Source organism: Leptinotarsa decemlineata, unplaced genomic scaffold (assembly GCF_025532065.1).
Source record: "Leptinotarsa decemlineata unplaced genomic scaffold, Ldec_3_MD MMD2_tig00026358_RagTag_RagTag, whole genome shotgun sequence".
NCBI lineage: Eukaryota > Metazoa > Arthropoda > Insecta > Coleoptera > Chrysomelidae > Leptinotarsa > Leptinotarsa decemlineata.
The window spans coordinates 3,037,284-3,054,014 of record NW_027412703.1 but is presented as its reverse complement, the minus strand read 5'-3'; the positions used below and the strand labels follow the sequence as shown (position 1 = coordinate 3,054,014).

General features: G+C 35.2%; 1 protein-coding gene across 1 annotated transcript in view; it reads right to left on the bottom strand.

Annotated features, from left to right (window-relative positions):
• Nucleotides 1-1,557: 1,557 nt before the first annotated feature.
• The window catches only part of tous (testes of unusual size), a 92,473-nt gene continuing 77,299 nt past the window's right edge, over nucleotides 1,558-16,731 (bottom strand). The window contains exons 12-16 of the mRNA XM_074184766.1: nucleotides 11,512-11,970; nucleotides 2,469-2,702; nucleotides 2,096-2,224; nucleotides 1,794-2,033; nucleotides 1,558-1,704 (exon numbers count right to left, since the gene is read on the bottom strand). Of these exons, the coding sequence (XP_074040867.1) occupies nucleotides 1,603-1,704; nucleotides 1,794-2,033; nucleotides 2,096-2,224; nucleotides 2,469-2,702; nucleotides 11,512-11,970 (1,164 nt within the window). The 3' untranslated portion in view covers nucleotides 1,558-1,602. The remainder of the gene's footprint in view (nucleotides 1,705-1,793; nucleotides 2,034-2,095; nucleotides 2,225-2,468; nucleotides 2,703-11,511; nucleotides 11,971-16,731) is intronic.

Below are 16,731 nucleotides of genomic sequence, written 5' to 3'. Positions count from 1 at the left end.
ATGGAGATTGAACACTTCCATATTAATCGTATCTGCGTAAAGTTTGGGTCGGTATATGACAAAGAAAGTATTAGGAATAAAGGTATAGAAACTTCTGTTTGCAATTTTACGTAGTACGAATTGAGTGTAAACAATAAATGGATATTTAAATGTCAATTGGGTTCTTTTAGATATATATAAAGAGCAGAGAGGGACTTGGGACTTCTCATCGGCATTGACTCAGTCCAGCATTTATAGTAAACAGGGTTCTGGAACAACTATCAGCGATAAAATTAAATTTTCAAGCTGTAGATAGATTACTTTCTGCGCCTCTCCAAGGCTGTCGAACCGACAACGGAGTTTTTAAAATTTGCATTGCCTGTATTTACAAAGCTCAATGAAGAAATGGATTCCGAGACTCCAAAATATATTTACTATACGATAACATACTGACTGCATACACAACTATTTTGGAATGCTTTGAACAAACTGAATATTTGGATTTGACTGAAAAGGAAAAACATGAAGCACGAAATATTTTAGATGCAAAAGAAACTAAAATATTAAACCTCGACTTTTCGAATGAGTAGAAACATTAACCGCTGCAAGAAATATACGTCAGTGGAATGGTGCCAAATCTGATCGAAAGTAAGAGATAAATTGAAGAACTAGAGTAAGAATAGCTGAAAAATTTGTACATAAGTGTAAGGAGTTTTATATCGAGACTGCAAAACAGATATTAAGAATGTTTTCTTTCAACGACAAAGACGGTCAATCATTAAAATGTCTAAAGATGCTAAATCCCAAAGCAGTTCTGGGTCCTGTAATGAAAAAGAAATTCCCTTCTATTGCAGAATTACATCATTTCTTCCCAAATATTTATCCAAATGATAAAACGGAACTAGATAGAGAATGGCGAATGTTAAGAAATGAAGAAATGTCAATTTATCTTTTGACCAGAAGAAAATTTCCGAAATTATCGACTTTTGGAAACATGTACACGAATTGAAAAATGGAGACGGGTCTCAACATTTCCCACATTGTGTGAATTGGTGAAGAAAACTTTTGTGCCTATTACATAGCAGCGCCACCGTGGAAATTTATTTTCAGCTATGAATATTATGAAAACTAAATTTCGCTTCAGAATATAGACGACAACTATTAAAGGTGCATTACACACTAAATCCAATCTAACCGATTGCTACTCATTTGAAACAGCCACAGAAATGCACATGAAGAAATTTAACAAAAATATGTTTGATTTTATAAATGGAAATGAGTTTGAAAATACTGAAGATGAGGCAATTGAGGATGAAAGTGGGAAATAATTTTACTTTGTTTTTTATTGTGATATGATCAATATTATAATATAACAATGTATGTGAGTTCTGGTAACTAATAAAAGTAGGCGATTGTTGTTTTTGAGTTTCTTGGTGTTGGCAACACTGACCACTGCCCTCCATAGTCTGTATATTTATTATAATTCTTCATATATCTAGCAGCTCAATAGTTATATGTCCATTAGTCATTAGACTATTGTTTCACAGTAAATGAAAAGTCAAGACTTATTCGTTCGAATAATATGAAATAAATATCTATTAAAAATATATTAACATAGACCGTTTATTCAGGAGGATTTTCTTTCTCGGTGTAATCCATCTCTGCAATTTTGTTGAGTAACCTTTTATTTTCTTCCTTCATTGCATTCAAGGACTTTTCGTTGTTCTGAAAAATGAATTTGCCTCTAAGTTCTGTTTTTGTTGTTTCATTAAATATGAAGATCGAAACAGAATAAAACCGAGGCAGCTACTAACCGATAATTCTTCTCTGTACGTGTCATGAATTTCTTTATTAGTTGCTGCAGCTAAATTAACTTTCTGTTGAGCCATCTTTGGTGTTATGTATGACAGACCAACCAGGGAATTTAATTTTCTATTTTGATGGATTTCTGCTTGTAAATGTTTTCGTAGCTGATTAGTTTCGACCAGAAGAGAGGCATTTTCGTCCACTAATCTTACTTTATCGTAACTCAACAAATTGGTATTTTTTGTAGCCTAAAATAAAAATGGTAGGTACATTCTTTTGATCGAACTGTTTACAAAAATAAATTCTCTACCTGATAATGCAGAGTAGACACTGTTCTTTCTAAAAAGTCTCGCTGGCGTAAAAATTCGCTTTTTGCTTCTGTATCCTCTGCTTGAGTTACTTCAAAGTCTTTATCAGCGTTATACTTGTGATACATATCCTGAAATATTTGGATTTAAAAAAGTCATTAAGGTGAATTTTCAAACTGTAGAATAAAGATCTTCAGACAATCGCGATGTGGTGCTGCAGGTTTTTCCGGGTTTTCCTGCAGCTGAAAAAGCAAATGCGCCACTGGAATCAATGAAGTCTCCCCGGAGCGCCAATTAATTTTTATTGTTGCTTTCATTTTTATCGTTGTTTTATAATTTCACAAATAAAAAATATATTTATCTGTAGGTACCAACCTTAACAGATTTTTGCAACATTGGTATATTCTGTATGAATCCACTAGCATGGTGGATGTCTATTCTGATATCCTGTAAAGCCTTCTTCATTCTTCGATTTTTCTCAATTTCTCTTTTAACTTCGTTGTTTGATGCTCCAAGCTTTTCTCTAAGTTCGGCTAGTTGTAGGTCTAAACTGAGAATTACTTTTTGTAAATTTTCCAGTTCTCTGACCATTTCATTTATTTGTGTAACCTAACAAAATATATGCAAGAATAAATATAATTTACTAACAAGTTTTTTTCCAATTGATTCGGCCGTTACTTGATGAAGATCCATAGTAATTTATAAACTATCCCTTATGATTTGATCTTCACAAACTTTATTATCAAAAATGTATCACAAGTTTTGCAATCATAGTAGCTTTTTTGTAGTAAATGACATACCTACTGAAAGTTAAATCTGATATACAGGGTGTCCCTGGACTTCCTCTTTTCCTCTCGGGAATGTATAGATGGGGTCAAAATATCACCAGTACTTCATATAACTTTTTTTCCTAAAAGTCTTCGTAACCAAGTTACGGGCCCTCGAAGTTACAAAATGAAAAATGTTTTTCTTTGATAACTTTTCAAGTGAATATTCAAAATCATCCAAATTTTGGTAATTGACTAAACAAATGAATTCCTTCGATGAGCTTTCATGCAGGAGTCAGTTGTTTTGCTACAAAGTCAGGAACGGACTACCCCCGGACTAACGAGTCTTTATAAAAATGTAGTTCTACTCGAAGACATCAAACCCGCTCGTCCACCATTATTTGAAATGAATAATTATCAAAGCAGAAATAATAATGATAACGTTAATTCAACAACATTTATAACAGGAATAATACAAAGTATGCTAAAATGAAGTCGTAAACAAAAAGTACAGTACCTATATGGAAGTTTAAGTCACAATTGTGATAGCAGATATTTTTTCAAAAGAAATATCAAGTTCTGTAGATTCGTGGTGTTTTTAAACTAACAAGCTACTTTACTATGAAATATCGAATTCATTCCATATTTTGTATGTACATAATACGTGTGGAATATGATGATCAGTTATCTGAATCTCATGAAACACAACATTCGAATGTTTCAAATTCTTCTTCACAGCTAAACTGTTGAGGAGTTTCACTGATAATTATAATTTTATGGGAGACATTCTTTAACACGAATCTAAATTTAGCTGAAAAAACGCACATCGGAAAAAATATTTACTATACTAATAAAAAGCAAACGAATGAACTACAAAAACGGCTGCACATGATCAGGTGAAAAATATCCAGGGAATAATATTTCTTTCACAGATGTTGACAAAAAAACCTTTTAGAAAGTTTTGATAAAAAATGAGAAACTGGAATGCGATTTTGTTTTGTTGAGTGGTGCGTTGTCATATGACTATCATTGTATTGTCAATATTCTATAGGATATTTTGAATTTTTTTGATATGGCCGAACAGTTTACATTCAATGAATATGCAGATATGCATGTATTTTATGGACGAGCATTTTGTAATGCTGCAGAAGCTCGTCGTCTGTATTCCGAGCATTTTCCCAATAGAACGGTACCGTCAAGAGAAACATTCGAGCGTGTCGATCGCAGTTCGAGGGAGACAGGTATGTAATAATTGATAATTAATTTGAGCACGTTGTTTTATTTCGATATTATTGTAGGTACAGTTTTGCCAAAACGAGGTGGTGAGGGCGCTCCTAGGACTGTACGTACCGTTGTATTGGAGGAAAATATTTTGGAAGCCGTCGCTGATGATCCTTCAATGAGCATCAGAAATCTATCAGAACAGTTCCATACATCCAAGTCCACTATTCATAGAATAATTAGGGAACAACTGCTCCACCCATTTCACATCCAGAAGGTACATGCCATGACACCTCAAGATTTTCCAGCACGACTGGAATATGCCAATTGGTTCATGGATAGGCAAAGAGAGGATATGACTTTTATTAATCGAGTTTTATTCACTGATGAAGCAGGTTTCAGTAGAGATGGAGTTATCAACTCTCATAATCTCCATATATGGGCCGAAGAAAATCCCCATGGGATATTGCAAACCAAACACCAACGGAAATTCAACGTGAATGTTTGGGCTGGTATCATAGGAAACCATCTTATAGGACCATTCGTTCTACAGGACCGATTGAATGGAGAACGTTATTTGGAGTTCATTCAGAACGATTTGAATGGACTTTTGGAACATGTTCCATTGCAAACCCGAAGAGATATGTGGTTTAAGCATGATGGCGCTCCTCCTCATTTTAGTTTGATTGTGCGTGACCATCTGAACCATATTTTCCACAATAGATGGATTGGTAGAGGTGGGCCATATTCATGGCCATCGCGGTCTCCGGATTTAAATCCATTGGATTTCTTTCTGTGGGGGCATCTAAAAAGCCTTGTTTACGCTACACCTATTCACACAAGAGATGCAATGTTGAATAGAATAACATTACATTGTGAAGCCATACGAAACGACCCTGGAATGCTATTTCAAGTACAGAGAGGGTGTCTTCGCAGACTAAGAAAATGTATAGAGAGAGAAGGTGGTCATATCGAGCAGTTTCTGTAGCGGATTTTTCATTTCTGTTTGCTCTTGAGGCTCTTGAGTTTCGTTAGTTAAACGTGTTTGCATTATAAAAATTCGTTATGAACATTTTACCTATCATTTCCATTTTCCTTTAAAACTAATATTTTCGAATAATGGTAGACATCTCAGGATAAATGTTGTTGAATTAACGTTATCATTATTATTTCTGCTTTGATAATTATTCATTTCAAATAATGGTGGACGAGCGGGTTTGATGTCGAGTGAAACTACATTTTTATCAAGACTCGTTGCTCCGATCGACTTTCCACACGAGTACTTTTATTCATAAAATTGTCCAAGTAACCTTAATTTGTTGAAAAATATTGAAAAATATCTGTCATTTCAAAGTTTTGGGGTGTGGACCATCGGGGGTAGTCCGTTCCTGACTTTGTAGCAAAACAACTGACTCCTGCATGAAAGCTCATCGAAGGAATTCATTTGTTTAGTCAATTACCAAAATTTGGATGATTTTGAATATTCACTTGAAAAGTTATCAAAGAAAAACATTTTTCATTTTGTAACTTCGAGGGCCCGTTACTTGGTAACGAAGGATTTTAGGAAAAAAAGTTATATGAAGTACTGGTGATATTTTGACCCCATCTATACATTCACGAGAGGAAAAGAGGAAGTCCAGGGACACCCTGTGTACTTTAATCATAAGTGAGAGATACCTAAGAAAGACTTAATTTACTTTATGACAAAATAATTTGTATAGTCAATGTCCTAAAAGGAAAAATGATAAGTACCTAGCCTAAATTCGTGTCTACAACATTCATATCACAAAAGAGGAAATACATACAGTGCATTCCATTTGAAACGAGCCACCCTGCATAACTTTTGGTACAATGATTTTCAGGAAAAATAAAAAAATACGTTAACAATAGTATACAGGGAGACACATTTTGAAATATTTACATTTGATGTTACTTCCCCTATCGCAACTCCAGAGCATGTCACCACGTTTTTTAAATGGTTCACCCTATATTGTTTCGCATTATCAGATGCTCCATGATGAGCAGATTTCAACAAAATATAAAACTTATGATCTGAAGCTTATGATTTGGGAGTTACACATTATATGAGTTGAAAACAAGCTTAAATAACTTAAGAGAACTCGACCGGAACGTGGGAAGATGCATGAGGGTAGACGTCGTTGACGTTTATGTTAGTTTCAATAATTCGATTCTCGAAGCTATTCATTACGTAGTGCAGTTGACAGCTACCGAAACTAGAATCTTGAAATATGCAGGGAGGTTCTTTGTATAGCGTAAATAGGCATCAAGGGGATCAGGAATTTCCACCCCAACATTCAAAGCAATAAAAATACGCACGATGCCATCTTTTCATTTCTTTATGATATTTATTCAAAGTTTGATTCTAGTAATGTAGGAGCTGCGGTCTTTTGTGATCTTTCTAAGGCGTTTGATTGCGTCGATCATAAGATCTTGCTATGAAAAATTCACCAATACGGCTGCAGAGAAATGACACTCAAATGGTTTGAATCTTACTTCTCAGGAAGGAATCAAATGGTAAGAACAACAGGACTTTCAGAAAAAAAAGGGGAAATTTTGTGTGGTGTTCCTGAAGGATCAGTTTTAGGACCCATCTTATTCTTATTATATGTCAATGACATTGCAAATTTGAGCATTTTTGGAAATTTCACTCTTTTCGCTGATGACACGACGATATTGTGGAACAACAAAAACTCAAATGATTTACACAATGCAATATCTACTAATATGAAAAAAATCAAGGAATGGTGTGATGCTAATTTGCTATTCTTCAATATAACTAAAACAAACTTTTCATCATTCAAATGTGCTCTTGATGACCTGTCATTTGGTGATATCTTAATGATCAATAACGAGATCCATCTAAATTTCTAGGTATTCACATTGACAATAAACTCAAATTTATTGAACATGTCAAACAACTCAAAAGTAAAATTTGTTCTGGATGTCATGCAGTGAGAGTAACTTCAATAAATCTAGGAAACATAACTGCCAGAACGGTGTATTAAGGCCCTCGTTGAATCCCACCTATGTTATGGAATACCGTTTTGGGGTATACTACAGAACTTCTGTCTGTATTAGTACTGCAGAAACGGGCTAACAGGTATATGTGTAAGATTAAACCTCGTGATTCGTGCAGACACAAATTCGTCGAGCAAAATATTTTAACAGTGATTAATTTGTTTATTTAGGAATCGGTTTGCCTTATTTACAAAAATATCTCCCTATTTGAGGCTTCATCACCCGTTCCACCGCGTTGAAATTGCCAATTCGCTTAACAAATTTGGTCAGGAATTCTACTTATTACAATGGGGTCAAGATTGCCCTCAGATATAAGACAGGCAAATTTGACCAACAATATGTTTAGAATAAGAGTAAAAACATTTTGGGCTGATAGCCCCTATTATAACTTGCAAGAGTGCTATAATGATAAATTTACGTGACAAAATGTGCATATTTGATTTTAGGTTATATAAGATTTTTGTTTATATTCTTCTTTGGATATAAATGTTTGATTATCTGGTGCAATGGGTGTGTTTATTTATGTGACATTATATATAAGTATATATGTTTATATGTCTATTATATAAGCGTTGATTAAATTTTGTATCAACCATGTTGATACAAAATTTCGGCGTTGAACTATGGTATATGTATGTATGTTCTAACTTTTTTGTAGGTGTTTTTATATTCACATTATACAGGATGTTCCTTAAACACATGCTAATATTTAAGGAGGTGATTCTTAGACCCATTTTAAGAAAAAAAACTTTCTATGGACGTATGTCCTAAACGCCTTAACTTTTGAGATACAGGGTGGCAAAGTTTTCAAAAATAATCAGTTTTTTGATAATAACTGAGATAATTTTGTAGACATATTTGGCATATTTAGTACATATGTTCCATGCCTCAAGGCGCATTTTCTGATGTACACAAATTTGTATTTTTTCAAACAGTGGCATCCCTACGGGTTTCGCATTGAATATTTTTGGGAAAAAAGTACTACGCCAATGCTTTCTTTTCAAAATAAAATTATTTTTAAAATCCTCATTTATTTTTGAGAAAATTTGATCTCTTGGTATTTCTTTGTCCGACGCATGATTTTCACTCAAAAAAATAAAAATCGACAGAAAGCAAATTAAGAAATTAGATCAATTCTAAAATGAATGAGAATCTGAAAATTGCTTCATAACGCATTACCAATTCCCTAATAACATTTGAAAACATAATCTGCAAAAAAATAAATTTTTCACAAAAACGAGTTTTATTTTATTTTGTGACAGTAAGTCTAAACGAATAGCACAAATTTGTTAATTAGTAATAATACCGAAACTGATTATAAAAATTGGAAGTGGCCACCTGCACTTAGTATGCATGCTTCCGCCCTTCTACGCATGGAATTACGCACCCGTTCAAATATTCCCGGCGTATTTCGTATAGTTTCACACGAGGCAACTATTCGCTCTCTTAAATCTTCTAAAGTATTAACGGGAGTTTTATACACAAGAGTTTTAAGGTGACCCCATAAAAAAAATCTAAACTGTTGAGATCGGGGGATCTTGCTGGCCATTACTGAGGTCCTCCGCGACCTATCCAACGATTAGGATAAACTGTATTTAAATGGTTTCGGACAATTACACTGAAATGAGCAGGGGCGCCATCGTGCATGTACCATATTCGATTCCTTAACGCAAGTGGCACATCTTCCAATAACCCAGGTGAGTCTTTTTCGAGAAAGTGTAAATAAGAACGACCATCAAGGCGTCCTGGTAGAAAAAATGGGCCTATTAGATGATAATTCCTGCCCATACATTAACCGAAAATTGGTGTTGGAAATGGGTTTCGGTTATTGCATGGGGATTTTCTTCAGCCCACACATGATTGTTATGGAAATTTTGAATGGCATTCCGAGAAGAATTTGCTTCGTCTGTGAAGAAAATTTGTGTGTCAAACTGCGGATTTAGTGCAATACTTTGTAGATACCACTGACTGAAGTTCACACGCTGTGGAAAATCTCTGGGGAGTAATGCCTGCACTCTTGAAATATGGTATGGGTATAACAAAAAATCAACCAAAATACGCCAAACAATTTGATAACAAATATCCAGAGATCTAGCGATCTTCCTCGTACTCGTCTCAGGATGTTTCTCAATTTCTTGCAGCACCGCTTCCTCAATTTCAGGAGTTCTCACTACACGAGGTCTACCTTCCGGAGTCCCTTTCTTGAAACTACCAGTTTCCCCAAGTCGACGATGAATATTTGAAAAGGTTCGGCTATCTGGTAAGGCACGATTAGGATATCTTTCCTGATAAATGCGTCTGGCTTCTGTTGCATTACCATCGGCAAGGCCATATACGTAATGCATTTGCGCCATTTCCGCATTCGTATAATTTACCATATTTACTGATATTCAGAAAAACACCGGACTACCAAAATAACTTCAATAACACTTCAAAATCAATCAAAACGCGCTGTGACAGTTTTTAACACCAACACCTTACTTTAAACCAACATTAATATTAGCTACTGATGTTTGTACATACAGGAGAATTCGTTTTTTATTGCTATGGTGGGTACGCTGTTTTTCTGCTTTTAATCTTTAAAAGAAATCACATATCGACAAACTCCATATTTCCAAGAGGTGCAGTAAATAAATTCTGCTACACGTCATTTATTCCAGGATAACTAAATTTATGTTTTCAAAAATTATTAAGCGGTGCTGCGTTATGACGTAATTTTAATTGAGAACAGTGCATCTGACAACAAACAAATACCTTTTACATCCTCAATTATTTTGCAATTATCTCTTAGTTTGCTTTCAGTCGATGCACATCCGCATAAGATTTTTAAGGAATTTATCCTCAAGTAAAGCGATTTTTAATTTTTTGAGCGAAAACCATGCATCGGACAAAGAAAACTCAACAAATCAAATGTGCTCAAAAATATATGGTGATTTTAAAAATAATTTTTAATTCAAGATAAAGCAGTGGCGTAGTATTTTTTTCGCCAAAAATATACATTTCAAAACTCGTACGTACGCCACTGGCAGAGGAAATTAAGAAAATTATACATCAGAAAATGCGCCTTGAGGCATGGAACATATGTACCAAATATGCAAAAGATGTCTACAAAATTATCTCAGTTATTATCAAAAAACTGATTATTTTTGAAAACTTTGCCACCCTGTATCTCAAAAGTTAAGGCGTTTAGGACATACGTCCATAGGACATTTTTTTCTTAAAATGGGTCTAAGAATTACCTCCTTAAATATTAGCATGTGTTTAAGGAACACCCTGTATATTTCTATACTTACATTTGTATATATTTTTCACAAGTTTTGTCCACAAGATTTATTTTTAATGACAATGAAGTATATTTTTTTTCCGAAGTAGGTATGCGCTGGTCTGGCCCAATCCCCCGAAGCCCCGATACATCCGGGAGGGCGCGCCAACATTATCAACCAGCGACCACTCCCCACACCGTGAGGAAAGTGACCATTGGATCCGAGAATCATGTGCCCTGATCAAGCGCAGTGCCTTCTGCATCTGTACGGCTAAGATTTCTGCCTTAGTGCGGCAAACCAGTATGATTTTAAGATTCGAGAGTAGAGAGGACATCATTCCACCAAGGACTCCAATAATCAGAACAACCATTTTGACAGACTGATCTGGATAGAGTCTGCGGAGTTCGAAGAGAAAATCTCGATATTTAATCCGTTTTTCCTCCTCTTTTCTGACGATATTCGTCTCACCACGAGCTGAAAACTCCACGACAAATATCGTTTTGCTCTGGTGGTCGAGAAGGACTACATTAGGCTTATTAGCTTGTAGGAGCCTGAGGGTGGGGAACGAATAGTTCCAATAAATTCGGCACTTCTCGTTCCACACAGCGGATTCAATATCCCCTGGAGCGTAGGGCAACACCGGTGTCTCGTCAATACCGTAAGAGTGCTGTAGATGGTAATATAGCACTCTTAGGGCCGCGTTATGTCGATGGATATAGGTCGAGACCGCATATGCTGGACTTGCTGGTAACATGCATTAGGGTCTTGGGCGCCTCGCAGCAGGCCCTGCAGCTTGTGTCAGGAACCTCAATACCCATCACGCGACTGCGGTAAACTAAGGTGTTGAAGACACCATCCTGGCAAGCCATGATGAAGGATAAACCCCTCAGTTTCCGAGTTCAGCCCCCTCGACCTGAGAAAAGCGAACGTCAGGCGCTTGAATTATTATTACTATTATTATTATTGTTAGAGTATATAATAGTATCAACTTTCAGTATGTCATTCAATACGAAAAAGCTACTGTGATCGCGAAACGTGTCGTGATATATTTTTGACAATAAATTTTGTGAATAGGAAATCGTAAGGTGTAGTTTATATGAAATTATAAACAAGTATTCAAGAGTTTACCTGTTCTTGAATAGTTCTCTCACGTGGCTCAATCTGCGATTTCAGCTCTTTTATTTTGAAATCCAGAATGAATTTAAACTTTTCTAACTCTTGGTTTTTACTCTTCAACTGAAATATTCGTTTTTCTTTCTCTTCTATCGTTTGATCTCTTTCTTGAATCTCTTTCTTCGTGTCCATTATATCTTTTTCTAAATTAAATATCATCGCTTTGAATTTTATATGCTCATTTTCCATAGAAAATACATTATGTTTTAAATCTTCACTCTCCTTCTGGGCTGCAAGAAATTTCTTTTTGACTACAGCTGCTTCACCTCTCAGCCTTACGTTGAGATCTTGCTCTTCTTTCAACTCCTTCTCGTGGTTTTCCTTCAATTCGTATATTTCTCTATCTGCATCGTCCTCTATCTGTTGTTTTATGAGTTCGTGTTCCTTCGTTTGATTCTGAGAGATTTCTTTCAACTGAAAAAAAAATACTGTGAGAATAACGTTATACCAATTTTGAAAAGATTTTGCGCAGGTTGGTTTTTCCGTAAACAAGCTAACAGTATCATGCGATACATCTTCAAGAGGAAGATAAAACTTCCTCTTGAAGTTGATCACTTGGTGATCAAAACACGTGTCGAGGTGCAAAAATAACGATTTGGTGTTGTTGTTGGTGTCAATTAATTAATATTACTCCAGTAATATTAATTAATTGATTAATTAATCATCATCTTCATCTTCATCACGAACGAGTCTCCGTGATCAGCTGTGATGGCGTCATGGCAACAAAATTCAGAGTGGGGACGGAGTGAGAGAGTAATAGACCGAGAAAAAGTGAAAAAGGAATAGAAACGCGGAGAGGAAAATATAGGCATCACGCAGCTGCACGCATTAAATTTTCTCGACGAATTGTTGCTATTTCGGTTTGCGGAAATCGTCAGATTATATATTTTTCGATATCCTTGAATTATTTTCTTCAAAATAAAAAAAAATTAGCTACGCTCGAGAATGTCGAAATGACGTTTTTTTACAACTTTGCTGCCCTCCCCTTTCTTTACGTTACTTTCAAATTGTCAGATTATTAGAATATACACTTTTCAGCACGTAATTAACTCACCCTACCTTAATCTGACGCGCTCGAGAATTTCTGATGATCAATTTTTTTTTACTAATCTGATCCTTTATCCTTCACGGGCGGCCTTATATATGGTGGAGGTACTTAACTTGTATATTAATCTGCTGCGCTTCAGTAAATCCCGAAATCCCCGCTTGGGTTCCCCTATTATTAGTTTTCATTGAAATTCAAAATATCGGTTAATGTCTCAAAGTTACTTTCTCAAAGTAAAAAACCGTATAAAATACACTGTGTCCAAGATAAGAATGAACAACATGGGAATATCGGAAACGGTAAGTGATACGGGGTCGATTGAATAACAGAAAAGTAGCGTATTTATGTGCCTAATAATATGCCATTTATAAGTTCTAATATTCCGAGTGGTTTTGGAGATATCCGAGAAAAACCGAAATTTGAGAATTTCGTTTTTATTTTCTCCTAGCTTCATTTTCAAAGGAAATGTAAACCAAATAACACTTTGCCATGGCCACTTTTTAAGGAATAGACGATAAAGTAAGCAGAATTTTTCTGCGACGTTCGTCTTTTAGAAAACATCATCAACTTTGTATTTTTATATAGGCCGAAACTGAAGTGTACCCTGTATAAGACTCCATTTTCCATTGTGAATAAAGCAAAGTATCACACAATATGATTTCACAACTATTTTTCGTACAAAATGAAAAGTGATTACTGCTTTTCTTCAATTTTAGTTAGTACGCGCTGGAAAAAATGATACGTAATGTTCTGACATATTACCGGTCCTACTTTTATATCTTGTTATCTACCTAACTATAGTCCGTTCATAATTTGTTGATAGCTCACTGCAAGTTTGACCCTCATTAGAGAACTGAAATACAGAGAGGACAGCTAATATGATATAATAACAAAAACCAAACTAAAACTGGCAGTTTAAGATGTTTTCGACTAACCCACCTTGTATCTGAAGAAATACAATACAGCTATAAAACTTTTAATCCGATTATGTAGGTATTTTGAGTGGAAATGAGTGACCAGTGTCGTAGAGTATATGATTAAAACATTAGTTACTTTAAATAAATAAATATATTAATATTCTTAAACTGTAGGTACTGTAAACTGTATTTTTATTTTAAAAAAATTTCTTTATTTTATTCAAAAATAATAAGTTACTTGCAATTTGTAAAAGATACATTTATTTAATTAATACCTATTTTTAAATGATATAAACTACGATTACTTACAAAACTATTCAAATTCAAAATAAACAGGATCATCTTCGGAATCCGAGTCGTCTTGCAGGTTAATAATTAGCGGTTGTGTCTCTACAGTCGCATCAATTATATTGTCAAGATCCCACATTTTTTGTTCTTCTTCTATTGCATGTCTTACTGCATCTCGCCAATTTTGTTCTGTAATATGTTGTAAGGACTCATATAACAATTCACGTACAGCTTGTATTTTATATGGCGTATTTTTTCTAGCCTCATAGCTTTTCATTTGTGCCCAAATGAGTTCAATTGGATTTAATTCGCAGTGGTAGGGTGGAAGTCTAAGGACTGTGATGTTTCGTCTTTCCACCATTTTGCCAACTACGTATTTCTTGAACTTAGATTTGTGTTGCCGGGCAATTTTTAAAAGTTCTGCTTTAACCATTCCATCTTCGTAATGCAGGGACTTATTCCGCAGCCAGTCAATGATATCCTGTTTCTTCCACGCAGTCGTTGGAAGTCTTTCAACTAGTCGTGAATGATAAGGTGCATTATCTAATACTATAATTGAGTTTGGTGGTATATGTTCAATCATCTGCTCAAAATACTCTTCGAAAACATCAGCTGTCATCTCCTCGTGATAGTCTTTTGTGCTTTTGGATTCAAATTCCAACAAACCATGCTTAGCAAATCCTTTTTCACTGCCAATGTGAGAAACTATTAATCTACTGCCTTTACCAGAGGGTGGGGAAATACCAGTAGACCAACCTTCCATAAAGGCTTGCCTGGAGCTTGATATATTTTTATCTGTCCAAATTTTTGTGAGAGTATGACCTGCGTTTACCCACGTTTCGTCCTGATAGTAAATTGGCCTTCCTTCAGCCCGAAATTTTCGTATAGATCTTAGATACTTTCTTCTCCAACATATTATCTCTTCCCGGTCAATCAAAAGTGATTTTCGGTCTGATTTCTCCCACCGGAAATTCAATTCTTTTAAAACTTGCCACAATTTGGTTCGTCCGACATGAGGCAAATCCGGGTCGTCTCTAACTTCTTGTAAAATTTTGTTCAAGTTGGGTATTTCTTTTTTGTAAAAAAATTCGTGAATTTTCCTTCGAATAGCATTTTTGGCAAATTCATCAATTTCAATAGGTTTTCTCCCGCTCTTTAAGTATTCGTTTGTATTTGGGTTAGCTATACCTTTTTTTTTCTTTCTGATAGGAACCTATATATTGTTGACTCCCCTACGCCCGTCATGTTGGCACAACTCTTGATTATGTTCTAAACAGTGTTTGTGGGATTCTGAGAAACCAGAGCATCGTGAACGTTCAAAACAATAGTCTTCTCTCTTGGTGAATAGACAGACTTACTGACTGTACGCAACAGTACCGGTGTAAAACTTGATGATGTTGATGATGATGACGAAGCCATCGCAAGCAATCAAACAAAACAAGCAGGAACGAAAGGTACGTATATGTTTGTAGGAATATAAAAAAAAGTTACTCACGCATTGCACAAAATTCGCAAAATAAATATTAGAGACGTTAATTACTGCCGTAGACGCCGAAACACCAACGAGCCGTAAATTAAATGCGATTAAAAAATGTACTAAACCAAAAATTATTTTCGTTCGTAACAACTTCACCCTTTCAAGGCAAGTTTCGAATATAAACTGAAGCTTTATATTTAATGAATAAACAGCTCAGGAACCTCCGCCTATGATTTTACGAGTTTTACGACCGTTTTATGACTTGGGCCCTCATTTTGTGCTATCGACAAATTATGAACGGACTATAGTGTTAAAAATGAAAAACGGCAGCTTTTCGAATAATGAAAAATTTGGTATGTTTCATGTTAAATTTTGTTCCAAAGAAATTGTGTTGATGCTGAACGTGCTCCAATAATTATCCAGAGAGGCGACAACCTGGTAAACCAATATTTATAAGTTTACTTCTTAATTTAAAAGAATACGGATCATTTAAAAAACCTGTGGTTTTCCAACAAAAGCAATCTAATGAAGAAAGTCAGCGTGACGTATTACAGGTCGTTGTTGAAAATCCTGAGATATCCACTCGCACCATTGAACATAATATCATCCATATAAATTTAGGTCTCACCTGGTCTGAGGTGGACTCAGACCAGGTGACGATACAAGGTGAATAACCTTTTGTGAAAATGCCAAGACGATGAAAATTTCCCTTTCAAAATTATTTGATCTGATGAAACTAAGATCACCAACAATGGCATTTTCAATAGGCGGAATGTTCATTATTGGTCACAACAAAATCCGCGTGTATCAAAGTGTCCAGACACCAACATTGTCTCGATTTTAATATGTGGGTTGGGATTCTCGGTACGAATGTAATTGGGCCTTTTTTTCTACCAAAATAAATTAAACAAAAGAGCGGCATTTAAATTTGTTAGTAAATGATTTGGAAGACGCTCTAGATAATTTGTTTTTAGCCGTTACTCACAGCTGCTGGTTTCAACAAGATGGTGCTCCAGTACATAACACTAGAATTGTTTGTGATTATTTGAACTGTCGCTTACCAGGACAGTGGATTGATACTCATAGTGATACATCCTGGCCTGCAAGGTCCCCCGACCCAACCTCACTAGACTTTTTCCTTTGGAGATATATCAAGAATCAAGTGTACTCTCATAATTTTCAAAAGAAGATGCGATAAGAGTGGTTACTGCATCCTTTAACAATATTGTTCCGAATATGTTAACTCAAGTTTCAAATTCGTCTGTGAGACGAGCGGACTTGTGCTTAGAAAATAATGGCAAGTTACACTTGTTTTATGTTTCTGTTTATTTCCTATAATACATATTAGCTCATTGTTATTACATCACAATTACATTTTATAAAGTAAACTTTTGATATTGCGACTTATATCTGTATTCAACAACGCAAAAATTCCGGCAACTGGTACG